The sequence below is a fragment of the Panthera pardus genome, unplaced genomic scaffold (genome assembly GCF_024362965.1).
Source record: "Panthera pardus isolate Hobbes unplaced genomic scaffold, ASM2436296v1 HiC_scaffold_21, whole genome shotgun sequence".
Classification (NCBI taxonomy): Eukaryota; Metazoa; Chordata; class Mammalia; order Carnivora; family Felidae; genus Panthera; species Panthera pardus.
This window is the reverse complement of record NW_026526777.1, coordinates 26,941,387-26,967,595: the sequence shown is the minus strand read 5'-3', so window position 1 is coordinate 26,967,595 and position 26,209 is coordinate 26,941,387. Positions and strand designations below refer to the sequence as shown.

General features: G+C 40.9%; 1 protein-coding gene across 1 annotated transcript in view; it reads left to right on the top strand.

Moving 5' to 3' along the window:
• Positions 1-1,098: 1,098 nt before the first annotated feature.
• ZC3H11A (zinc finger CCCH-type containing 11A) overlaps positions 1,099-26,209 on the top strand; it is a 29,061-nt gene continuing 3,950 nt past the window's right edge. Inside the window, exons 1-13 of the mRNA XM_019432441.2 lie at positions 1,099-1,212; positions 2,335-2,454; positions 10,472-10,595; positions 11,564-11,767; positions 11,885-12,001; positions 12,273-12,353; positions 13,163-13,273; positions 14,580-14,642; positions 15,748-15,846; positions 17,808-17,876; positions 22,521-23,024; positions 23,365-23,444; positions 25,591-25,921. Of these exons, the coding sequence (XP_019287986.2) occupies positions 1,159-1,212; positions 2,335-2,454; positions 10,472-10,595; positions 11,564-11,767; positions 11,885-12,001; positions 12,273-12,353; positions 13,163-13,273; positions 14,580-14,642; positions 15,748-15,846; positions 17,808-17,876; positions 22,521-23,024; positions 23,365-23,444; positions 25,591-25,921 (1,957 nt within the window). The 5' untranslated portion in view covers positions 1,099-1,158. The remainder of the gene's footprint in view (positions 1,213-2,334; positions 2,455-10,471; positions 10,596-11,563; positions 11,768-11,884; positions 12,002-12,272; positions 12,354-13,162; positions 13,274-14,579; positions 14,643-15,747; positions 15,847-17,807; positions 17,877-22,520; positions 23,025-23,364; positions 23,445-25,590; positions 25,922-26,209) is intronic.

Sequence of the window (26,209 nt, the reverse complement as noted above, 5' to 3'; positions counted from 1 at the left end):
GTTTTTGTCAACCATGATTTCTTTTTTTTTTTTTTTTAATTTTGCCTAATTTTTTTAAGTTTATTTTTGAGACAGAGAGAGGCCATGTGTGTGAGTGGGGAAGGGGAAGAGAGAGACTCCCAAGCAGGCTCCACGCCGTCAGCGTGGAGCCTGATGTGGTGCTGGATCCCACAAACTGAGATCATGACCTGAGTTGAAATCAAAAGTTGGATGCTTAACCTGCTGAGCCACCTAGGCGCCCTGGTGTGCAACTCTTTAACCATCTTAATTCCATAAGCTAGCTCTACAGATGTATTCAGGGGTAATTGTTTCATCAGTTATTCTAGTGAGACAGCTTTTCCCACCTACTTGTATACTTTTGAATTAAAAATGCTTGTGAAAATATTGGGACTTTTGTCAGATGAAAAAAACCTAGTTTGTCAGATACGTAGATTTAGCAAATATCTTGTGTAAAATAACGTAAATCCCATCAATAATCTAAAATTAGATTATTGGGCCACCCGGGTGGCTCAGTTGGTTAAGCGTCCAACTTTGGCTTAGGTCATGATCTTGCAGTCTGTGAGTTCGAGTCCCTCATCGGGCTCTGTGCTGACAGCTCAGAGCCTGGAGCCTGCTTCGGATTCTATGTCTCCCTCTCTCTCTGTCCCTCCTCTCTTGTGCTCTGTTTCCCCCCCCCCAAAATAAATAAACATTAAAAATAAAATAATAAAATGTAGATTATTTATTGAGTTAGCAATGCTTATTTTATGCTGAAGTCATGTAATGAGCACCATAGAGAATACAAAAGAAGGGCATGGCTATCCTTAACAAAAATTTTACATTATAAATGAGAAAGTATAATATTCACATAAGAATAAAATACTAACCAGTGCTCACTAAGCCCTGCACAGGTAAGGACATATTCATGCAATCAAAATTTGGTTTTAACAACGTGATCTCAGTCAAGGTGATTTGGAGGAAGAAGTTGGCAGAATTTATCTGAAGTACTTTAATTCATTGTCTCCTCATTTTAGGATTGCATTTTAAAGACGATTTCTGTGATTGAGTGGTCTTTTGGAAGCTTAAACCCATTTCAAGAGGACTTGGAGCTGGTCCTCGCCTTGAGGAAGCAGTGGCTTGTTTTCAAGAAGCCACTTCTAATCTGAGGATCTACCCAGCATGCCTAATCAAGGAGAAGACTGCTATTTTTTTTTCTATTCTACATGTACCAAAGTAAGAATTGGCATCTCTAAATCAGTTCTTTCTACAGTTTCTCTAATAAAATTTGATAAGATTTACCTGGTATACTAAGTTTTTATGTTTTGTTTTCCTCAACTGTTCATTGTCTGCTACCTGCTACCATTGTTTAAAAAGAGAATAGCAGTCCTGGGAGACTTCATCGTTCATCCTTGTTTTTTCTCCTCTCGTATGCTCTTCACTGCCCTTCACGTTCTACAAAAGTGGAAAGGTTTACAGCGCATAGGCATCACTCACTGTTCTCTTATTGATAATTAATCTGTTCGGGGCGATTTCGGAATGAGGAGCGCTTTGGCCCAGCTTGCAAACTTTGATTTTATTTACTTTGCATTAAATGAATGTGTGGGTTGTATTATACTTCTAGAAACTATCGTGGGTTGAATTTGACTTTTTTTCTTCAGATTTCCTGCTGAGTCATCAGGCCATTCTTCTAAATACGCTTTTGCAGCATTTTTTGCTTTTTCTGTGTCCAGACTTCCTGTTTTTCTGCTTGATTCTTCTGCGGCTTCATTCAGATCTATCCACTTTTCTGCGCCTTTATGACTAATTCTATAATTGTGTATGTTGTTAAAAAAAACCTTTTTTAAAATCATCTTGGTGCTGTGTTTAAAATGATCAGTTTTGAGCAAAGCCCTGATCACATCGCAGGTTGCACAGCAGTAGTGTTCTGTTTAAGATATTACCATTGTATAAAGTATATAATGAAGCATAGACTTAAACTGAAATCCTAATCTATTAACTTTCTGATTTTCCATCAAAAAAGCTAGTTACACAAGTCAAGATGTATTGAAACGGTTTTGAAGAACTGTAAAATGTATTTTTAAAGTGTACCACTTTAAATACTCCCACTTATCTTTTTGAACCCCATCTCTCAGCTTATGTCACTTATGTTATAAAATCAGATGAAGGATACTGTCAAGGAAATTATAAATTTGTTGACCTCAGATTGTTCTTGTCTTCCCCCTGCACTGTGTTCTACCTTGCCTGTCTCCTTACTCCTTTGTGTTTGTCTAGATGCCAGGAAACTGTTACAATGAACATTTCATGTAGGCTCTGTTTTGGTACCACAGTTCTTTTCTGTATTCTCTTTGTTTACAGGGTGACAGCTGTCCATTCCGTCACTGTGAAGCGGCACTAGGAAATGAAACTGTTTGCACACTGTGGCAAGAGGGGCGCTGTTTTCGACAGGTGTGCAGGTTTCGGCACATGGAGATTGATGTAAGGTTTCAGTTTGTACTGTAATATGTAGTCTGGTGTTGTGATGGGCCAATGCAAAATACAGGGGGGAAATGACATTTTATGTAATACGCAGGTTACATTTTTTTTTTTTTTTTTGATGAGATAGTGAAATTTCTGTCATAATGCTCACCTAATTTGATATTTTGGAGTATTGGTATCATTTTCTAGGAGGCAGTTTGGTAATCTGTCGAAAGTGTAAAAATTTTGTATGTGTCACTGGGGAGTATTTTTGTTTCTATGTTTATTTTAAAACCATCTCAAACTTAGAGGAAAGCTGCAAGTACAGTATAAAACGTTTTTCTGAGCCACTTGGGAGTAAACTGTCACCTCCAAATACGTTCATGAGTATTTCCTACAAACAAGAAGGACGTTCTCCTACATAACCATAATACAGTGGTCAAAATGAGAAAATTGGGGCACCTGGGTGGCTCAGTCAGTTAAGCATCTGACTCGATTTCAGCTCAGGTCATGATCTCGTGGTTCATGAGACTGAGCCCCGCATCAGGCTCTGTGCTGACAGCGTGGAGCCTGCTTGGGATTCTCTCTCTCTCCTTCTCTGTCTCTGCCCCTCACCTGCTCTCACGTACACATGCACATGCGCTCTCTCACTCTCTCTCAAAATAAGTAGATATATGTTTTTTGAAAATGAGAAAATTAACATTGGTATATTACCTTCATTTAATCCAGAAACCCCATTCACGTTTCGCCATTGTATCAGTTACATCCATTAACGCAGAAGGAGCAAGTCCAGAATCTAGTGTTGTATGTAGTTGTCCTCGCTCTCACTCTCCCTCAGTCTAAAACAGTTGTTCAGTCTTCTTTACTTTTCATTTGCCTTGACATTTTGGTAAGTATAGGCCAGGTATTTTCTAGAATGTCCTGCAGTTTGGGTTTGTCTGGTATTTCCTCATTACTAACTTCGAGTTATGTATCTTCGACGGGAGTATTAGTTCTTCTCATTGCGTGTCATTAGTGACACAGTCCTATAGTCTTTAATTATCCCATTACTGGTGATGTTAAATTAACCCTGATCCCTTCATTAAGGTGGTACCGGATTGCTTCACTATAAAGTTTTTCTTTTTGTACCTAATATGTATTTTGTGGAGAGGTACTTTGAGACCCTGTCATTGCCCCATTTCCTACCAAACTACCCGTTTTTTCCCACTTAGTTACCTATATTTGTGTGAACTCAAGGTTTTCTCTTTTATTCAATGTGTTACACTCCATTAGTATCATTTTTTTTTTTTATCAAGTTGACCCAGATTTGCCCTTCAAGCTGACTTTTGTGTCCTTTTGATGTTTACATCATTCTTTGAACACCTTTTTGCTTTCTAGCCTAACAAGATTTTTTATTAGGCTCATCCTGTATTTTTCCTCCTCCAGCCCTGGAATCAACCATTTCTCTAAGGAGCCCTGGATCCTATTAGTGAAGAATGCTATATGTATATAGAAATAAGATTTGGGTAGCTCCTGGAGTCTCACTGCTTCCAGGCCTGCAGTGGTCAGAACAGGGGAGTATATAAGTGTATTCATATAGACACATTTACCTCATTATTTATTTTTTATGTCTGTGTATTGAATCAAGAGTTCACAAAGATGCCTTCAGTTCACCAGCACTGCAGAGTTTATTTAGTCTAGGCTCTCCTTTTCCATACTTGTAACTCTCTTTTCCAAAAGTAAGAAAGTCGCTTCCCACTGTCCTTAACATCAGCTGATTTTATCAGTCCCCTGGCTCCGTAAGCCAGTGTCGTATCACAGCCTCCTCCTTCCTCTCAGGCTCTGACATCACACATGAGGCTGCTGCTCTTCCACAGGGACATCTTGCTCACCTTGTGTTGGTTCCGACAACCCTGTAACAGGCCTTGTTCCTTGCTCCACCGTGAGGACCTCATCTTCACCATGCTTGGACCCCAACATACTGCTCCTCTCCCCGCGGATGCCCTTTTCACACCTTTGGTCTCTGATATCTGTGTTGGAGAGCCCTCCTATGTGAGATGCCTACTTTCTCACCCTGCGTGTATTCGGACTCTGTAGCAGGTCCCCACTTAGGAAGAACCTACCTTCCTTACCCTGCTTGGTCATTGCCCAATGTACGCTGGCCCTCCATAAATATACACTCCCCATCCTTCCCTGGGATCCCTTCTGCACGGAAGCCTTGCTCACCCTGCTTGGGCTCCATCACTGTGCTGGCCACCCTCCCAACTCCTTCTGGGTTCTGACACCTTAGGCCAGTTCCACCTTGTCACGTGATGCCTTCCTCATTCAGTCAGGCTCCAACACCCTGCTCTGGGCCACATGCCCAGCGTGAATGCCTACCTCTCATCTCTCAGCCTCACCTAATGCCCTTGGACTACATTGTTTGAGGGGAGGTGGGGAAGGAAGGAAGACTGACCATGCACTTTATATGCCTGGGGTTACAGAGCTACTCCAGGTAGGTTCTAGATTTATGGCCTCTTAACTGCATTCTGTGCTGCCTATCTTCCAAAGAGCAGGGAATTCACTAAATAAATTCAGAGAAATACTCTGCAGCTTTTGAAAATTAATGTAGTACTGGCAAAGTATAAATTGGCACAACTCCCTAAAAGGCGTGGTGTGTCAGAGTCTCTAAGAACATCTACATTTAGAGGGAAACCTGGGTGGCTCAGTTGGTTAAGCGTCAGACTCTTGGTTTTGGCTCAGGTCGTGATCTTACAGTTTGTGGGTTCAAGCCCCACTTGTCATCCATGCTGACAGCACGGAGCCTGTTTGGGATTCTCTCTGCTTCTCTCTCTCCCGTCCCCTGCTCATGCTCTCTCTGTCTCTCTCAAAATAAATAAATAAACCTGAAAAAAAAATTTACATTTAGATATACTCTAGAACTCGTCAGGAGACTCAGCATATAGTTGTATTTCATGGCTAAGATTTATTACAGTGATGGGGAGGTACACTGATTATAAATGAAAAAAAGACACAGGCAGAGTCTGGAGGAATCCATGTGCGGTTTTCTTTTATGATCTCCCTCTCATGACAGGTCACACAGAGCACACACTTCCCTGGCAATGAAAGTGCAGCACTACGTGTGGGATGTTCCTGCCCAGGGAAACCCATTAGAAACTCAGCATCCAAGATTTTTAATGGGGCTAATCATGTAAGCACCCTCTACCTATCACATTCCAGAACTCTAGACTCCCAGAAGGATGGCAGCCTAAGACATGTTATTTGCACAGTTTAGGCACCGTGATCAATTAACTGACTAGGAACATTCCAAGAGCCAAGTTCCCACATGCCAACCAAGGGCCAACTTAGCAAGCAGGCTACCTAAGGATAGCAGTCTTTGGGCTGTATCTTCAAAAATACTGTATGCTGGGGTTTTGTTTTGTTTTGTTTTTGTGTTTTTAGCTTTGTGTCATCTGTGCTCATATGTGCAAAAGGAGATAGATGCAGAATTACTCATAATTTGTAATGATAAGATATGTGAAATAATCTAACCCTCATTTAAAATAAATTTGCTACAATTAGGAGCGTCTGGGTGGCTTGGTCGGTCAAACGTCTGGCTTCGGCTCAGGTCATGAGTCTCATGGTTTTGTGGGTTTGAGCCCTGCGTCAGGCTCTGTGCTCACAGCTCGGAACCTGAGCCTGCTTCGGATTCCGTGTCTCCCTCTCTGTCTGCTTTTGCCCCATTTGCACTCTGTCTGTCTCTCTCTCAAAAATAAATAAAACATGAAAAAAATTTTGTTAATAAAGTAAATTGCTACATTCATACAGTGGAGTACTGGACAGCTGTTAAAATTTTTTAAAAGGGAAACTTTATTGATAAGGAAAGATTGGGATATATTGTCAGTGAAAAAGCAAGGGGGTAGAATAAGGTGCATAATATGCTACCATTTGGTTAAAAAAAAAAAAAGGGAGAAGAATTTATATTTGTTTTTCATTTGCATATGTATTTTTAAAATCTCGGGGGGTATAAAAGAGAAACTTAAAACATGGGTCGTCAGGGAGTGGGGACAGGAATGGAAAGGAGCGTTTTTACTGTAACCCCCTCTACATGCAGTTGATTTTCATTATTCATGGGTTCCATGTTTGCAAATTCATCTCCTTGCTAAAATTTATTTGTAACCCCCAAATCAATACTTGTGGTGTTTCATGGGCCATCTGCAGACATGTGCAAAGCATTGAAAAACTTGAGTCACGTGACCTACACACTCCCAGCTGAGATGGAACAAGGTGACACTCTGCTGGCTTGTTTTAGTTCTCATACCATTAGCAAGTGTCCTTTTTGTGGTCTGTTTAAAGCCACGTGTTTTGCATTTTTGTCCTTTTTCTTGGTGATATTGCTGATTAAAATGGTTCCCAAGTGTGGTGCTGAAGTGCTGTGTAGTGTTACTAAGTGCAACAAAGTTCTTCAAGTGCCTTATGTAGAAAATACCTGTATTAGATAAGCTTCATTCAGTTGTGAGGTATAGTGCCCTTGGCCTTGAGTTCTGTGTTAATGAATACACTACAAAAGGTGTCTTTAACCACAAACACCCGTTCAACCGTGCTATATTGATTATTTGATAAAAATGTGACCAGAAACTTGCAGGAACCTGACTAACTTAAACTCTGTATTTCCCTTAGGAGCAGTCTGGTTCACTATTAGCTAATTTAGTATTCGTAGTGACTTCATAGATTATAACTACTGCAAATAATGAGAATCAGCTGTATGTCTTTGGACGATGTGCTGTATTACCTTTTAAATATTAAAAAATTCTGTAGGAGAATGTTACTAGGGAGGATCTGTTGCTAAGTGAAAAGTGGGTACACTTATGGAATACTTTTAAGTTTTTAAGTATACATGTAGACATTTATAATTTTTCTTCTTCTTTTTTATTTTTAAATAATAAACTCTAGACCCAACATGGGGCTTGAACTCATGACCCCAGAATCCAGAGTTGCTCTACCAACTAAGTCAGCCAGGCACACCTTTAGTTATAGATACAGGTATAGATATATATTTGGAGAGAGAATTCTGTATTTCTTTTTGGGTAATAGCATAGCAAGCATTTATTACCATTTTCCAAGTGGTTTTCATTGTGTATTACTTTTCATTTAGAAACAAAATCCAATGGGCTGCTTGGGTGGCTTAGTTGGTTAAACATCCAACTCTTGGTTTCAGCTCCGTTCTTGATCTCAAGATTCATGTGTTCGATCCCCACATTGGGCTCTGTGCTGACAGCTCAGAGCCTGGAGCCTTCTTCACATTCTGTGTCTCCCTTTCTCTCTATCCCTCTCCCGCTTGTGTGTTCTCTCTCTCTCTCTCTCAAAGATAAATAAACTTTAAAAAAAAAAATTTTTTTTTAACGTGTTATTTTATTTTTTAAGAGACAGAGAAGGACAGAGCACGAGCAGGGGAGGGACAGAGAGAGAGAGAGAGACACAGCATCGGAAACAGGCTCCAGGCTCTGAGCTGTCAGCAGGGAGCCCGCCGCGGGGCTTGAACTCATGAACTGCGAGATCATGACCTGAGCCAAAGTCAGACATTTAACCGACTGAGCCACCCAGGCGCCCCATAAATAAACATTTTTTAAAAAAGAAACAAAATCCAGTAAGTGTGTTAAACAGAGCAAGTAAATGTCATGTGACTATATACATGTGTCATGTGTATAGAGGATATCATTACAGAAGTCATCCAGTAATTTGAAAACTGCTTCCAGGAAAGAAGTAAAAACTTAAGCAAAGACAGACCCAGGAGCATGAGGTTCTGCCTTAAGGAAGGAGTAATTGAGTAATTGTTACTGCTGTCTAAAAGAGAACAGTACTATTATGCTTCCCTTTTGCGTGTGCCAGGAGACTAATAAATTCTGTCCATTTCTTTGAAAGGTAAAGGTTTTTGCTGTACTGTTTATTTCTTTTAATTTTTTTTAATGTTTTTATTTATTTTTGAGACAGTCACAGAGCATGAATGGGGGAGGGGCAGAAAGAGAGAGGGAGACACAGAATCGGAAGCAGGCTCCAGGCTCTGAGCCATCAGCCCAGAGCCCGACGCGGGGCTCGAACTCACGGACCGTGAGATCGTGACCTGAGCTGGAAGTCGGACGCTTAACCGACTGAGCCACCCAGGCGCCCCTTTGCTGTACTGTTTAAAAATAGATAATTATAGGGGCGTCTGGGTGGCTCAGTCAGTTGGGTGTCCAACTTCGCCTCAGGTCATGATCTCATGGTTCGTGAGTTTGAGCCCTGCATGGGGCTCTGTGCTGACAGCTCAGAGCTTGGAGCCCGCTTCAGATTCTGTGTGTCATTCGCTCTCCGCCCCTCCCTGCCCTTGAGCTCCGTCTCTCCCTCTCAAAAAATAAATGTAAAAATAATAAATAAATAAATAAATAAATAAATCAATAAATAAATAAATAAAACAAAAATAGGTAATTATACATGTGGCAGTAAACTCAGGACATAAGTTTTGTAAGTACTTTTTTTTTTCTAACCGAACTGCCTTTGAGAGATGTTGAGCTAATTTTCATTTCCATTATCAGTACACAGGGCTGTATGATTCTTCCACATTCCCACTGACACAGTGTATTATCAAATAATTTCTCAAAATCGTCGATTTTTATCTTTGCCCTTTTTGCTACATTTAAGGATCTTTTTATAATGGTAATTGTTTTTGTTTCTCTCTCCCATATTTTTAGCTTTCTGAAGCAATGCTGCTATTCTTTCCTAGAATTTTTTTAAATTTATTTTTGAGAGAGAGTGAGCGCACCTGTGTGCATGCTCGAGGGGGAGAGGGGTGGAGGGAGAGAGAGAAAGAGTCTTAAGTAGCCTCCCTGCCCAGCACAGAGCCCGATGCAAGGCTCCACCTCACAACCGTGAGATCATGACCTGAGCCGAAATCAAGAGTCAGATGCTGACCCAGCTGAGCCATCCAGGAGCCCCACTCTTCCTACAGTTTTAAACCGTAGGTTGCTTATTATGATGAGTGATCCAGCATAATCCAACAGATGCAGTTCTGTGTTCCCCCTTTATCTCTTGACTGTCGCCAACTGTGCCCTCGAAACTTCTCACTAACCTGACTGATCTACCACGGAGAAATTTTACCTGTTTTGATCTCTACATCAGTGCGACCACACAGTGTGTACTCTTCTTGTGTCTGGCTTCTTTCCTTTTGCACTGTCATGTTAAGTGTAGCACTGGTTTATTCCTTCTGTGTACTGGGTAGAGTGCTCTTGTATGAAAAAACTACAGTGTATTTATCCATTCTGGTGTTTGTGTACATTTGGTTTTCCATTTTGGAGCTATTAACAAACAGTATTGTTTTGAACACACGTACACACGTGTACATGTACACATCTAGTGTATGCATTAGCAGTAACGTATGTATTTCTGCCGAGCATATATCCTGTGACCCAGCAGTTTATTCTTGATGTGAGGGTATTTCTTTTCTCATTCCCCTTCAAAAGGGTGCGGTAGCTTGCGAAGGAAAATACCGATCCTTAGTGTGTTACATGTGCCTTCCTTGGAGAAGTCACAAAAGGGAAAATCGATCTCAAAGCTATGAACTCGCAGCTTCAAATAATAACTGCAGTTTAGTGAGTCCTTTCTATGTGCTAAGTGTTTCGTATACATTATTTCATTTAATCCTTACACGAAACTTAAATAGCTACTCTTCTTGCCATTTTACAGCTGAGGATACTAAGACTTAGAGGCATTAAATTACCTGTCCACCATCACATGGCCAGTATGTAGCATAATAGTGTCTTTGATTCCATAATCTTAACTAATATATTATCCTGCATCTGTAAGTTAAGTGTAGGCATTTAGAGGTTCTAGGATGAGACAACAGCAAAGGAACTACTTCCCTACCCACTTCCTCTCCCCATCAAGCATGAAGAGCGTCACTTTCAGCAACCCTCATGCTCACAGTCAGCTCACATACCTCAGAGTTTTGAAGCCTGTGATGAACTTTATTATTCAGAAAACAAATGACCAAAGTAACACAGGTCACAACATTTTTTATTTGAAAACACTGTGTTTTTTCCTCTAGAAAAAACGTAGTGAGATTCCGTGTTACTGGGAAAATCAGCCAATGGGATGTCAGAAGCTGAACTGCGCTTTCCATCACAACAGAGGACGTTACGTTGATGGCCTTTTCCTACCTCCAAGCAAAAGTGAGTTGTGTTTTTAGTTTTAAAAGAATAGTTACTATTTAATGAACACCTGCTGTGTGCAGTATATAGAGTATTTTACATACGTGGCCTTTTAGTCCTGCAAGAGAACAGTTTTATTTCCACCTTATAGATGAGGGAGCTGAACTCTTCTTTAAGGTTAAATGACTTATACCTAGATAGCCCTGCTCATAAACCAGTAAGTATCATAAGCTTTTGTCGCCAAAAGCCATGCTGCCTCACAAATGTTTCTCGGCATGACAGTTTAGATTACGATAGCTTCATTTCCCATTTTCTTATCAGACCCAATGAGTTTTCCAAAAGAAACTTGATTCTCCAGGCCAGGGTTCGACAGAACTGGCCCCCCACCTGTTTTATAAAATAACCTTCTTTTGGAAGGAAGCCATGCCCATTCATTCACATATTTTCTATGGCCAGATTTTATGCTCCTGCTGCAGAGTTGAATAGTTGAGACACAGCCGTCTGCAAAGCCTGAAATACTTACTGTCCAACTGTTTACAGAAAGGGTTTGCCAACCCTGCTTAGGTGATTAAAATTTGGTGGCTACACATTTTGGCCCCCGTTTAAGAGAAAAAAGTGGCTTTGCTCCTCTCTGGTTTGGTTCAGAAGTGTTATATCTACTGTCTCTTATTTGCTGAGCAAAAAGCCTCAAATTTCAGTATTAAATGTCTAGAATTTGCAACCAGTTTTATACGTCTAGCCTCCAGATTAATCTGTGTTTTGAACACCTACTTTGAGTGTGTTTATGTACAGTGAGGAGTTACTAGCTAAAAGCCCTGTTTTCCCTCCCTGGGAGTGTGCAACTTAAGTGTGAAAATGGGGAAATCGGGTATAAAAGGACATAAGTGCTCATAAGGAAAGTGCACCAAACTTCTATGCGGTTGGAGATTTTTTGATGAAGTGGGACTTTATCTTCTATTTTTAACTTCTGACTGATGTTGTGTATCTAGCTGTGCTCCCCAGTGTGCCTGAGTCACCAGAAGAGGAAGTGAAGGCTAACCAGCTCACAGTTCAACAGAACAAACTGTCTGTCCAGTCTAATCCCTCCCCCCAGCTTCGAAGTGTCATGAAAGTAGAAAGTTCGGAAAATGTTCCCAGCCCCACCCATCCACCAGTTGTAATCAATGCTGCAGATGATGATGAAGATGATGATGGTGAGTTTTCAGCTCTTCCTTTAAGGCAAATAAGTGACTGGGGGTCATTTAGTGAGTTAGAAGTCAGAATTAGAGCCTGTTGTTAATTGTACATTTGCCTTACATGTTGATACATAGATCAGTTTTCGGAGGAAGGCGATGAAAGCAAAACGCCCATCCTGCAACCAACTCCCGAAGTTCACAATGGATTACGAGCAGCTTCTGCCCGCAAACCTGGGGTCAGTTTGAAGCAAGGTAAGAAGAGGCCGTCTTGTTGCTGGTGCCTGCTCTTGCAGCGCTGAGTCTTGCAGCGCTGTTGAATATGCCCGAACTCTTTTAAATAACTTGGGAATGGATCACGATCACCGCCACCTCTCTCTCCTCCACCCCCACTGTACGCACAAGCGGATTTACACATACTTTCTCTTATTTGTCCAGAAAACATTTGCCTGCTTGCTGTGCTCAAATAAAACACAGAGGGCGTGAGGTGTTCTTTCCTCATGTGGTTTCTGTTTGGGTTTCTCAGGTGAATGTTTGAATTTTGGAATAAAAACCCTTGAGGAAATTAAGTCAAAGAAAATGAAGGAAAAATCCAAGAAGCAAGGTGGTAAGTCATCAGTTTTGACACGGGTGGTCGGATTTTACTACAGGAGAATAACAAGAACCTTCTGATGAGGACACTTGGCAGCAGCCAGAATGAGCACATGTGGTCTGTTTGAAGTTAAGCACAGACTTCTTGAAATCAGGGCGGCTTTTTTAACTCAGAGCTAGACGTGGACAACAGTGTACTGGGAAGAACTGCTCTGTCTTGAGAAAGACAACTCCAAAGAATGGCATATAAATCACACTAAGGCGAGGAAAAACTTTATTTTGAGTTGTTTGAATTCTTCTCAGGAGCTGTTGTCTTCTAGAGCTTGCCTCAGCCTGGTTGGCCTATATTTCCAACCCTAAAAACTACAGATCCAGTGTGAAAAGTAGTATTTAGAGAGGATCAAATGGTTGGTTCTAAGTACTCCGTTGCTAAGGCTTGTTCTTGGAGTTGTGTTTTGCAGATGATTAAAAGACAGATTTTAAAAGGTTGAGTTGACACACTTGGTGGCTGGCGTGCTTCTGAGGTTAACTTTAGGAGCTAGCCTTCTTGGTAAATAAAAGTAGATTCAGTGCCTGAGTCGCTGGAAACAATTTTATATTTTATTTTTACATTGTGACCAAGGCAGAGAAGAAATAGGGATTCTCTCCCCTCTCTTGCCCCACCCTAATTCACCAAAGGCAACTGGGTTTGCCTATACAAGACTGGCCCATAGTCCTCCAGTGGTCTGTGTTGAACTTAACTGGTCACAAAAACAAAATTTCTTGGCTTGTAATGGCTTTATTTTTTCCTAAATTATTTGCTGCTCTCTGACTTGCTTTATTCAGAAGGTTCTTCCGGAGTTTCCAGTCTTTTACTCGAACCTCAGCCCATTCCTGGTCCTGAAAAAGAGAATGTCCGGACAGTAGTGAGGACAGTAACTCTTTCCAGCAAACAAGGTGAGATATAGGTCGGTCTGGGTTGAGAGTTGTCAGGCTACTACTACCGTATAACTGAAAGAGCTAAGTCCTAGGGTGTAGTGTACCTTCGATGGATTTGCAGGAAGACTTTAGTATGTTGGTCACATATAAGGATGAGAAGAAAAATCAGTGCCTTTGACTCTTACTTATAAAAGGTTAAAATTCTTATTCAAGCAGCTCTCACATTTATGTATGTTTCATTTTTACATTTACCATTTATCTGTATCCATTCAACAAATTTATTGACTGCCCATTGTGAGTAAAGAACTATAATAAAGTCTTTAAGCTGTAGAAAAATGGAAGTCTTTTCTCTTAATAGTTTTAAATGTGGTAAGAAATAATGACCTAAGTAAGTGTAGCGTAGATACATTTAAATGTGCTGTTGAAACAACAAAGAATTAGAAGAAAGAGAGCTCACTTCTTGCTGGTAATCAAAGTTCTGGACAACGGTTAGCAATGGAGTAGACTGTGGTTTCATTGAGCGTATCGAGGTGCACAAGCAAAAAGAAGAGCTTGGGTTTTATAATCAGTTGGTCAGAACACAGCCTGTGTTCATATGCTTGGCTACTGTTAGAATTAGGACTGTGTTATTAATTCCCTTTGGGCTGCGCATTTGGCTATTTAAATTATTATTTAATAGGGCACCTGGATGGCTCAGTCAGCTAAGCACCCGACTCTTTGTTTTGACTTAGAGGTCATGATCCCATGATTCATGAGTTCGAGCCCCTCGTCAGGCGCTATGTTGACAGCACAGTCTGCTTGGGATCCTCTCTCTCTCCCTCTCTCTCTGCCCTTCCCCTGCTCTCACTCTCAAATAAATAAACTTTTTAAAAAATTATTTAATAGGGGCGCCTGGGTGGCTCAGTCGGTTAAGCGGCCGACTTCGGCTCAGGTCATGATCTCCCACTCTGTGAGTTCGAGCCCCGCGTCGGGCTCTGTGCTGACAGCTCAGAGCCTGGAGCCTGTTTCAGATTCTGTGTCTCCCTCTCTCTGACCCTTCCCTGTTCATGCTCTGTCTCTCCCTGTCTCAAAAATAAATAAAACGTTTAAAAAAAAAAAAAATTTAACAGGTTAAATCTTTTTTTCCCAATGAGATATAGTCTTTTTTTTTTTTAAATAATTAATTTATTTTTTAATTCCGGTGAGATATAGTCTTAATACTGAGACCTGACTTTCAAGAGACTTCCTGGGTGGACTTATCAGAGCATACGTTGTAACCCATTATTAGTTACTGAATACAGAAAAATTGACTAATGGTAGAGAAATCCTGTTTTTGCCATTTCAGGAGAAGAACCCTTGGTAAGATTGAGTCTAACCGAGAGACTGGGAAAACGAAAATTTTCAGTAGGTGAGATAAATTTGGGGCAGATCCTTTGTGGTTTTCTGTTTGTGCATTAACATGATATGTCCTCCAGATCTCCCTTTGCATGAATGTCCTGTCGATACTGATTTGCTGGTCCTTCTGAATTCTTGGCTGCAAGAACTTACAGAATTTCTTGATGTTTTTCACGTATGCGTTAATACCTTTTATTGATTACAGAAATCTGTAGTGTTACAATTTAGACTATAACCAGCTTTTTAGAAGGTACTGTGTTGAAAAAACAGTAAAGAAGATATCTCTTTGTTTCTATGGACAGATTGGAACTTGGGTTTTTTAGCTAAAAAATACGACTTTTTATTTAAATGTCAGCGTACATGTAAACTTTGTGATTTTATGGTTTCACATTTAAATTACAAATGAGAATGGAGAGAAAAATCCTACCTTGTGTCTCGTCTCTCCAGTTTCTAATGGGACCCTGCAAAGATGATACCTTCAGTCGGGCAACCTGAAAAACAACTTTCAGCTGGTGACACGTAGACACCTTGTGTAGAGCAGTACAAGACAGCAAACCAGGGGGCGGGAAACCTGGTTCAGGTCTTGGCTCCATCACTAACTGGCGACTTCAGTAACCTACAGAATCTTCCATAACCTTAGATTTCTTATCTAGAAGAGAGGGCTATTTAGTCTTCAGAGTCTTCATGTCACAGGAAAATGTAATGATTGCTTTGCTTGTCACCTAATCATCACAGGTGCATTTAACCCCAGATAGGCCTAGAATTCAGCAGTTGGCCAAATAAGATTTTTGTTTGTACGTGTTTTTGTTTTTGTTTTTTTCCCACATATTCCTAATTCTGAATTTTGGCCTTAATCAGGGCTTATCATTCAGGGCCATTTGTAGTTTTAGTCTATTATTTGGTAGGTGTTGATTTGTGTGTTCTAATTTTTTGTTCCTTATTTTTTCTTTCTGCTACCTTTGTATTCTCTAACACTGAATTCTAAGGAAGCTAGTGAATGAACACACCATATAAACGCAGAAAACTTAACAATTATTCTGTTTTGTCTGTTTGCTTATAGTTCTTTACCTTGTTGAAGATGGATTTAAACTCTTAAACTAAGTTCTGTCTGTTTGTAGGTGGTGACAGCGATCCTCCATTAAAGCGTAGCCTTGCACAGAGGTTAGGGAAGAAAGTTGAAGCTACAGAAACAAACACTGACAAAGCACCAAAGAAAGGTACCTTCATTCTAATACACGTGTGCGTGTGTGCGTGCGTGCGTGTGTGTGCATGTGTGTGTAATCATGACGCTTCTCTCTTGTAATGTTATCAAGGATGGTTTGTATTTTTTGTGGTGGTTGTTCAGGTAAATCAGATTATCTTGTGTCTGTATTCAACAACAAACATTTGAGTGTTTACTCTGCTAGATTCTAGGTAGATGCCACTGGATAAAATAAATACCATCACAGTCCTCAGAAGTTTATAGTATAATGGCAGATGGGAATATTTCTATATATTGTGATAAATTCTGTGACAGAAAAAGCACACGGTGTTGGGCACCTGGGTGCCTCAATCGGTTATGTGTCCGACTCCTGCCTCCCACACACCCCCATATAAAGCTCTTTAAGCCATTGTAGAGCCTTTGGGCTTAGTAGCAATCCATGGGAAGGTTATGAAGGAGAATCAAAAGCTCAGATACGCATTTTAGAACCATCACCCTGCCTAAAATACGGAGTAAGATTAGAAGGAGACAAGAATGCTGTCCAGAATATTAGTTAGCAGGATGTTAAAATAATCTGGAGGAGAGGAGTTAGTGGCATAGATGTAGTGGTCCTGGAAGTTGGTATGGAGAGAGATGGACTAACTTGAGGATGTTTGGGAGTTAGAGTGATTACCTAGTTGAAGTTCTGTTTATGGAAAGAAATCAAGGTTGGAATTTTTTTTTCCTTTTATGACTTAGCAATGAAACATTGGTGTTAATTACTAAAGAAAAAAATCTTTTTTTTATTGTGTTTAGTTTTAACTTCTCTCTCTTTTTTTAATGTTTATTTTTGAGAGAGAGAGAGCATGAGCAGGGAGGGGCAGAGAGAAAAAGGGACAGGAAATCTGTAGTGGGCTCTGCAATGACAGCACAGAGCCTGATGCGGGGCTTGGACTCAACGAACCGCAAGACCATGAGCTGAGCCAAAGTTGGACGCTTAACCAACTGAGGCACCCTCCAAGAGGCTTTGATGGGTAGCTGTTCTTTTTTAGAGTCTTCCTTGCATTCTCAGAGCGAGTAGAAGTTATTCTTTTTCTATGCAGCTATACCCTTTTTCTCCTGGCCTATTGATCATATTGAAAATTTTCATAACTAAGAAGCCTATCTTAAAATAGATTTGAGGGGCACCTGGGTGGCTCAGTCATTTGAGCATCCAACTTCAGCTCAGGTCATAATCTCACTATCCATGAGTTCGAGACCCCCACCGGGCTCTGTGCTGACAGCTCAGAGCCTGGAGCCTGCTTCGGATTCTGTGTCTCCCTCTCTCTCTGCCCCTCCCCCACTCATGCCCTCTCTCTCTCTCTCTCTCTCTCTCTCTCTCTCTCTCTCTCCCTCTCTCCCTCTCTCCCCCTCCCCCTCCCGTCAGAAATAAATAAACATTAAAAAAAACTTTTTTTTAAATAACTAAAATAGATTTGAGGGATGGGAGCCTTTTGATGCCACTAAGACTTTAGAAGGCTGTACAATAACAAAATTATTTCCCTGAATTCAGTAGTTTTTGCTTTTCAGATCTAAGAAAAAAAAATTTTTAAGCTTTCTGGAATACTCTAGGGAATTCATGATTCACATAGGTCTGTTTTGTGGAAAAGAAAAATTTTAAGATCTTAAGAGGGTTTTTTGTTTGTTTGTTTTTTAAGAATTTGCATTAAAAGAGAAGCATAAGCCCAATTTGTAAACTTTGGGGGGAAAAGTTCTGGGGCGCCTGGGTGGCTCAGTCAAGTGTCCAACTCTTGATTTCAGCTCTGGTAATGATCCCAACATCATGGGATCAAGCCCTGTGTCAGGCTCTGCATGGAGAATGGAGCCTGCTTAAGATTCTCTCTCCCTCTTGCCCACTCACGTGCACATGCTCTCTCTCTAAATTAAAAAATAATAGTAATAATAATAATGAAGAAAAAAGTCTGGGTTCAACTTTTTTTTTTTCTCTTTTCTTTACAGTTCACGTTTCCAAGTCTCTGAAGGAGCGATTAGGCATGTCAGCTGGTCCAAACAGTGAGGAGGCAGCAGGTAAGTGAACTCTAAAACCAGCTTCTGTTGTTTTTTTTTTTCCTTGCCGTAACAAATCTAAGTAATTAATTACTCACTGGTATGAATCCTCTTCTTAAAAGATGGCAAAATCATTAGTTCACCATAGCATTAGTAGTAGGAAACTGGAAACCACCTAAATAGCCAACAAAAAGAAATCCAGTTCAATTAAGGTAGTTAGTTATGTACTAACGTAATTATTGTCATAAGTCATGCTTTAACAATAATGATGTGGAAAATTTCTCACATTATATTGAATGAAGAAAGGTTACAAAAGAACACATAGTGCTTTTGACTTTTTGATGTAGGGTAGGAACCTTATTTTATGGGAGTGATGAAATTTATTTTCTTATTCTAGAAACTTATTCTCGGGAGTAGCATCCATATATATGAGATGACTCCAGTTTTGTAAAGATAAAAGTATATGCCTACAAAGAACACTGCAAAAAATACACCAAAATATTAACATTTGTTTTATTTGGGTGTTGAGGTTTTAAGTATTTTAATTTTCTTCCTTATATTGAGATTTTAATTTTTAAGTAATCTCTACACCCAACATGGGACTCAAACCCACAACCCTGAGATCAAGAGACACATGCTTCACTAGCTGAGCCACCCATAATTTTTAAACCTTTTAAATTTGAAAGTCTAACTACTTAGCATATACATGTATACAGTTTAATGAATAGTAAAATGAATATGTACTCTAGCCCTTCAGCTTTTTTATACATTGCTAGATTCAGTTTGATGTTTGGTTGTTTTTGTTTTGTTTTGTTTTTTAAGTACTCTCTGTACCCAAAGTCGGGCTCAAACTCTCAACCCAGAGAGCAGGAGTTGCACACTCTACTGATTGAGTCAGCCAGGCGCTCCTCACTTTGATGCTTTTTAGTTTTTATATCTGTTTATGAATCGTGTTGGCCTGTGCTCTTTTTTCATACTGTCTTCATCTGGTTTGTGTGTTAAGATTTTGCCAGCATCATAAAAAGGGAGTCTGATGTCAAACATTATTACCCTCGTAAAGAACCTGAATTTGTTCTTCAGAAACTTTTAGTTGGGATTTTCTTTACCCTTCCCTACTATGCTGTGACTTTAGTACGGTGGCTCTAAACGTGGAACTTTTTGTTCATTCAGACCAGTATTCAGGTGGGCCCTTCAAATCTAAGGACTTACCTTTTTTTAGTTCTAGAAAACATTCTTCCAGTTTCTTTGAGTATGCCTTTCCCACCCTTCTTTTTAGTTTTCTCTTTGTGGAATTCTTACTAGACAGAGGTTGGAACTTTTGGACATAGGCCTCTCATGTCTTTTAATCTTGTCTTCATATTCTCCATTCCTTTGGGTTTTGGGGTTTTGCCTCACCTTCTATGGTCTTTGCTTGGCTTTATTTTCTAGGTCAGGAACATAGTAAATATTTTAGGCTTTGCAAAGGTTTGTGGTCTCCATTGCAACTACTCCACCCTGCCGTTGTGGTGTGAAAGCAGCCTTGTACAATATGTAAATGCGTCCGTGCAGCTATGTTCTAATAAAGTTGTATTTATAAAATTGAGATCATGGCCACATTGGGCCCAGCAACTATAGTTTGTTAAACCTGTTCTAGATGGCTGATTTTTGACCAGGTTGGTAGGTTTTTTTTTTATTAGTTCCTTCTGTTGGATTTATTTTTGCACTTGGGTTTTTGTTTTCCAACACCCTTTTTTGGTTCTCTGATTTCTCCGTCCTTTACAGCCTGATTTCAGGCTGCTCTGGAGTTTCTAATTTGAACCTTTTAAATTTTTTTTTTTTTTTTTTTAACATTTATTTATTTTTGAGACAGAGAGAGACAGAGCATGAACGGGGGAGGGGCAGAGAGAGAGGGAGACACAGAATCGGAAGCAGGCTCCAGGCTCTGAGCCATCAGCCCAGAGCCCGATGCGGGGCTCGAACTCATGGACCGCGAGATCGTGACCTGAGCTGAAGTCGGCCGCTTAACCGACTGAGCCACCCAGGCGCCCCTCTAATTTGAACCTTTTAAAAAATGTGTGAGTATATTATTTGGTCATCTTCGTCGCTTCTCTCTATTTTGGTTCACTGTTTTTTTTTAATTTATTCTTTTAATTTTAGAGAGTGTACAAGCAGAGAGAGGGGAGAGGAAGAGAGAATCTTAAGCAGGCTCCACGCTCAGTGCAGAGCCAGACACAGGGCTCTGTCCCCCAACGCTGGGATCATGACCTAAGCCCAAATCAAGAGTCAGACACTCAACCAACTGAGCCATCCACCCAGGCGTCTCTGGTTCACTTTTAATGTTACTGCTTTTTCATAGCTGTAAGTTCCTAGCCTGGGTTTCCTGTGTGGGTTCTAACCAACTTGTCCTCAGGTGATCCTCCCTCCTGACTGGGAGACACAAGTAAGGTCCGCCTAAGTGGGGAAGGTGTACTGAAAGGCAGTTGTGTGGGTTGCAGGCTAGAAGACTGGGGGCTCATACCATTGCCGCAGTAAGAAGTTTCTTTACTTTCAGAGCACAGCCACTTTCTTTCCTTCCCTAGCTGTACTTTTTCTTCTTGTCCCCTGTTCTTTTTCTGCTTGTCATTTGTTTCATCTTCTCCCTTCAGCCCCGACCTCCTAATATGCTCCCCGCCCCAGCGGATTCTCCTCGTTTTAGGGAGCAGTTCTCAGGAGAAGGTCATGACTGGTCCAGCTGTTCTATAAGTCATCCTTAAATTTCTTTTTTCCTTTTTTTTTTTAAGTTTCATCATGAAAGTGCCTTTTTTTTTTTTTAAGTTTATTTATTTTGAGAGAGAGAGCGTGTGAGCGTGAAAGCAGGAGGGTTAGAGAGAGAGGGAGAGACAGAATCCCAAGTAGACTTCACACTGTCAGCACAGAGCCCAATGTGGGGCTCAATCTCACAAGCCTTGAGATGATGACCTGAGCTGAAACCAAGAGTCGGATGCTTAACTGACTAAGCCATCCAGGTGCCTCCCATCCTTACGTTTCTACCCACTGTTGCTTTTCCTGCTAGTTTGGCGGGTTTTCTTTGGCTCTGCTGGGAAGAACAGATCTCACTCCTACAGTTTTTTTTTTTGTTCTTTTTCTGTTTTTCTGTAAATTCAGACAGCTGCTGTCTTATCTCAGAAATCCCTCAAGATTTATGCTCTGCCAGTGGTAGCCTTGTTTTCCAGCACTGTGGATTTCTTCTACTTTTATTATCTTCTCTGTTGTTTTGATAAAATGTTGGTAGAGTGGGGAAACAAGGTCTTCGTGTCCCCGTTTACACGCTCCCTTGGAGTGGTAATTCTGAGATCAGCCCACTGTCTTCAAATGGAAGAATTTGTATTCGAGAAACCTAAGGAAGTGATTCAGTATCTGTTTGAGTGCTGTCTGTGTACAGCTACTGTACTGACATATTTCAGATAACTATAGCCCCTTTTCATGAAGTATCTATCTGGTGTGGTTGGAAATACACACACTTGAAGTACTGTGTGAGCAGTGCTGTGATCAGAGAAATCAGCTAGATTGGAGGGTGTCAGGTTCTAAACTGAACTCAGTTAAAACTAACTAGGCAGCAGGAGAATGAGACCAGTAGGGAATATTCTGTGTAGAAGGGACGGCACATTCAAAGGTTCAAAAGGTGAAACCAAGTGTGATGTGTTTAAGGTTGTTAAAGGATATTTTTGGGTTTTGATCTTGCATGAAGAGCTGTCATTCACTTATCAAATGTGTGTGTACAGCCTCCAAATTTTCCCACATTACATCATTCTTTCTTTATTTTAGCCCTTCAGTAGTGAGGACAGGCGTATCTGTCAGTGTGAATTTGCTCTTCAAACGGATGTAGAATGATGAATGTGTCATTAAAAATAGCTCTTTGGGGGCATGCCACTCTCTGAGCCTTTCCCATTTCTCTTCTGTCTTGGACCCGTCTCACCTCCTTTTCATCCTTCACATATCACTTAAATATTACTTCCTCTGAAAAGCTTCCCTTCACCGGTTCCTGGGCAGAGGTTGGGGTTCTTGCTGTCTGCTCCTATGTATTAGCATCACACTTCCTGTATCAGATTGTCATTGTAGGGGCGCCTGGCTGGCTAAGTCCTTAGGGGAGGGAGTGTGACTCTTGATCTCAGGGTCATGAGTTCAAGCCCCCGTGTTAGGTGTAGAGCTTATTACTTAAAAAACAACAACATACCACAACGTTATTATCACACTTTGTTGTTGCCTGTTTGGTCTCTCAGACTTTAAATTACATGTGGGTAGATACTGTGTTTTGCTTACCGTTCTTTTTCTGGCACGGTGTCCAGCACATGTTTAGATCTATAAATGAATGGAAGAATTAGTTCATTACTAGTTTGGTGAGATTTACAATGACAGATTTCTCCAGCTAGTAAGTGGCTTTGAGGTTCTTCGGGAATAAGCTTCTGAATAGAACTCTAACAAATCAGTAATTTTTGCCACCTAAGAGTTTTCCTTGAGGGCCACTTCCTGAAACTTGGAGTATTCTGAAAATGAAAATGAGACTAATAATACTTTGATAATTTTAATTACCTGCCTAAATGATAACTACTCTATTAGGACTCTGTCCTGATCCAAGAACAGAAAGATCGTAAGTTGTTAAGAGATAAACTCCAAATACAGTGACTTGTTTTTCCCCCATGAAAACAGAGAGAGTTACTAAAGTTGGTGAGATTCACGTGAAGACATTAGAAGAAATTCTTCTTGAAAAAGCTAGTCAGAAACGTGGAGAATTACAACCTAAACTCAAGACAGACGGACCCTCAAAAGCCGATGATTCTACTTTAGGAACAAGAAGCCCCTCCACTATCCGAATCAAAACCTTCTCTGAGGTCTTGGCAGAAAAGAAACATCGGCAGCAGGAAGCAGAGAGACAAAAGAACAAAAAGGATGTAACTTGCATCAAGCTGAAGGCCGACAGCGAAATGAAAAAAACGGTGGTTTTGCCGCCTCTAGTCATCAGCAAAGTGCCGTCGGAGGAGCCCGCGGGGAGAAGCAAGTCTATGCAGGAAGTGCACATCAAGACGCTGGAGGAGATTAAGCAGGAGAAGGCGCTGCGGGGGCAGCAGAGCTCAGAGAGCAGCATCGCTTCCCAGCAGCAACCCGAGGCCGCCCCCGGGGCAAGGCGGCTTCTCCGAATCACAAAGAAACCAGGTAAGAACTGCGCAGTTCGGTCTGTGGTGCCATTTCCCCATTTCCCCAAGTCGTGTGTCCGAGGGCGGTGGTGCGCGCCGTGTTCGTAGGAGTTCTGCCAGAACTGTACTCCAATAACCGAAGACCACTGGATCCCATGAAGTTAAGCTGTTCCTTTACAGGAGCGCTCTGTAGACCTTTGATATTTTAACGCATTTCTAAGCTTTATGAGGACGATGGGCTTTATCTACAATTTTAGTCGTCCTATCTTATCTTTATTTTTATGAAGAAAAGTTTTGCTTTAATCTGTTACTGAAGTTGCAGCCTGAGAGAATTGATGATGTGTTTAATGTGAATATAGGTATAAAAGAAGAGAAGAAACTTCAAGAAGGAAGTGAAGTGGTTTCTCAGAGCACTGGTACTAGAACAGAGGCTAAAGAGGTGAGTTTATTTTAGATCATTGTATAGTTTTGTTCATGGCAAGCAAAGGCCAAATGAATGGTAAAATGTGCCTTTTAGTTTTAGCATAATAAATTTCTATGTAACGTTTCACTGATAAGTTAGGGAAACAAGCTTTCACTGTGCTTATAATTTTCTGTGAGAGTTTTCTGTACTTCTGTGTATATCCGTGTTCTCTACCCCTTTAAAGTTGTTTTTAATTGGCCGCTTAATATTTTTTTAATGTTTATTTTGAGAGAGAGAGTGTGGGAGAGCTCACACAAGCGGGGGAGGTGGGGCGGGTAGAGGATCTGACGCTGGCTCCATGTTGACAGCAGAGAGCCTAATGAGGGGCTCTCACTCATGAACTGCAAGATCACGACCTGAGCCAAAGTCGGATGCTTGACCAACCGAGCCACAGGCACCCCCATTTAATATTTTTAAAAAATTGTTTTTAATGTTTATTTTTGAGAGAGAGAGAGTGTGATCCGGGGAGGGGCAGAGAGAGAGAGAGAGAGAGAGAAACAGAATCTGAAGCAGGCTCCAGCTCTGAGCTGTCAGCACAGAGCCCGGTGCAGGGCTCGAACCCACAAACCATGAGATCATGACCTGAACCGAAGTCGGGCGCCTAACTGACTGAGCCACCCATTTAATATTTTTTAAATTAAGCATAATGTCACCCATTGTACAAAACTTGGGAACTTTTATTTTTTTAATAAAGAATAATGCTTATAATTCCACAACTCAGATGTAGTAACCATTAGGTGTCTTCATGGATTTCTTGCAAGGCTTTTGTTTATATACACATGTATATGTGAACTTGTTCAGTGTTTAACTCATGTTTAGAAAATGGTTGAGGGGGCTCCTGGGTGGCTCAGTTGGTTAAGCATCTGACTCTTGATTTTGGCTCATGTCACATGATCTCACAGTTTATGGGTTTGAGCCCCGCATTGGACTGACAGCACAGAACTTGCTTGGAATTCTCTGTCTCTCTCTCTGTCTCTGTCTCTGTCTCTCTCTGTCTCTCTTGCCCCTCCCCCACTCTCTCTATTTCTCAAAAATAAACATTAAAAAAATAAAGTAATTGAGAACTCTACAGTGTATCATTTTGCAGCCTGCTTTAATTATGCTGTATTCATAATTCTTCAAGACATTAGTTGGCCACATAATGTTCTATTATGTCAATATAGTCTGTTTCTGGACATGTAGATGTAGTTTTATACAGTTAAGAGGATGAATATCATTGAACATAAATCTTTGTGCCAGTGTCTGATTAGGAGGCGTTTGTAGTTGACTTAGGGTCAAGATCATCTATCCTATAACATTGGGGTTTTTGTTGTTCCACACATTTTTTTTTTTTAATGTTTGTTTATTTTGAGAAAGAGCTTGCAGACACATGCACGGGGGAGGGACAGAGAGGGGGGAGAGAGAGAATCCCAATCAGGTTCCGTGCTGTCAGCAGAGTCCGATGCAGGGCCTAGTCCCACCAATCAGGAAATCATGACCTGAGTGGAAATCAAGAGTCGGTCGCTTAACTGACTGAGCCACCCAGGTGCCCCTTGTTCGATGTATCTTTAACGTTCATCTTCAGCTTGGCATTTTCCATTTAATATCAGCTCTTGTGTTCTAGATCACGTCAAACTCTGCTAGACTTAGAGGTCAGCCTAGTAACTTATAAATAAGATTTTCTTAATTGAAATAAAATTGGCATAGTATTATATTAGTTTCAGCTTTAGTTTTTTTTCTTTGAAACAAGTTTTTTGTTTTGTTTTTTTTAAAGATTTAAATTTTGGGGTGCCTGGGTGGCTCAGTTGGATCTGACTCTTGGGCATGAGTTCAAGCCCCACGTTGGGCTCTGTGCTGGGTGTGAAGCCTACTTTTAGATAGATAGATAGATAGATAGATAAAGATTTTATTTTTAAGTAACCTGTATACCAATGTGGGGCTCAAACTCACAGCCCTGAGATCAAGAGTTGCATGTTCTACTAGCTGAGCCAGCCAGGTGCCCTAAGTTTTTTGTTTTTTGTTTTTTGGTTTTGGTTTTTGTTTTTGAGATCTAAAGAAAGCCTGGTAACTTACAAATAATAATCATCATGCAGATTGTTGGGGGTACTAAGTTTTCAAATCTGTCATTTAAATTTATCCACAGGCTTCAGAAGAGACCACAGGAGTTGGCATCCCTAAAATTCAAGCCAAGAGATGTGAGACCATGAGAGAGAAGCACATGCAGAAACAATTGGAGAGGGGAACGACGCAGAAGGAAAAATCAGTTTTGACACCCCTTCGGGGAGATGTAGACTCCTGCAACACTCAGATAGCAGAGAAGGCCCTGCTCGCGGCTGCGCCAGGCATCACACGGCACCTGACAAAGCGGCTGCCCACAAAGTCGTCCCAAAAAGCAGAGGTAGAAACCTCAGGAATTGGGGACTCAATATTGAATGTGAAATGTGCAGCACAGACCTTGGAAAAAAGGGGTAAAGGTGAGTGGTTTTGCTAAAGTGTGTTGCTTTAGGATTTCACAATTACCGAGTTTCTAGTAACTCCTGGCAACAGTTGAATCAGATTCCGGTTGTGTTGTATGCTGGTCACACAGGTGGAGAGTAGGATTTTTGATAATTCTATTTAAAATAAAGACAAAACTAGAGGAGTTCCTTTCTCAGAATTTAAAGTTGCTGTTAGAGGTGCCTGACTCCGTCGGTTGAGCCGTCGACTTCGACTCAGGCCGTGATCTCACGGGCTGTGGGTTCGAGCCCCACATTGGGCTCCGT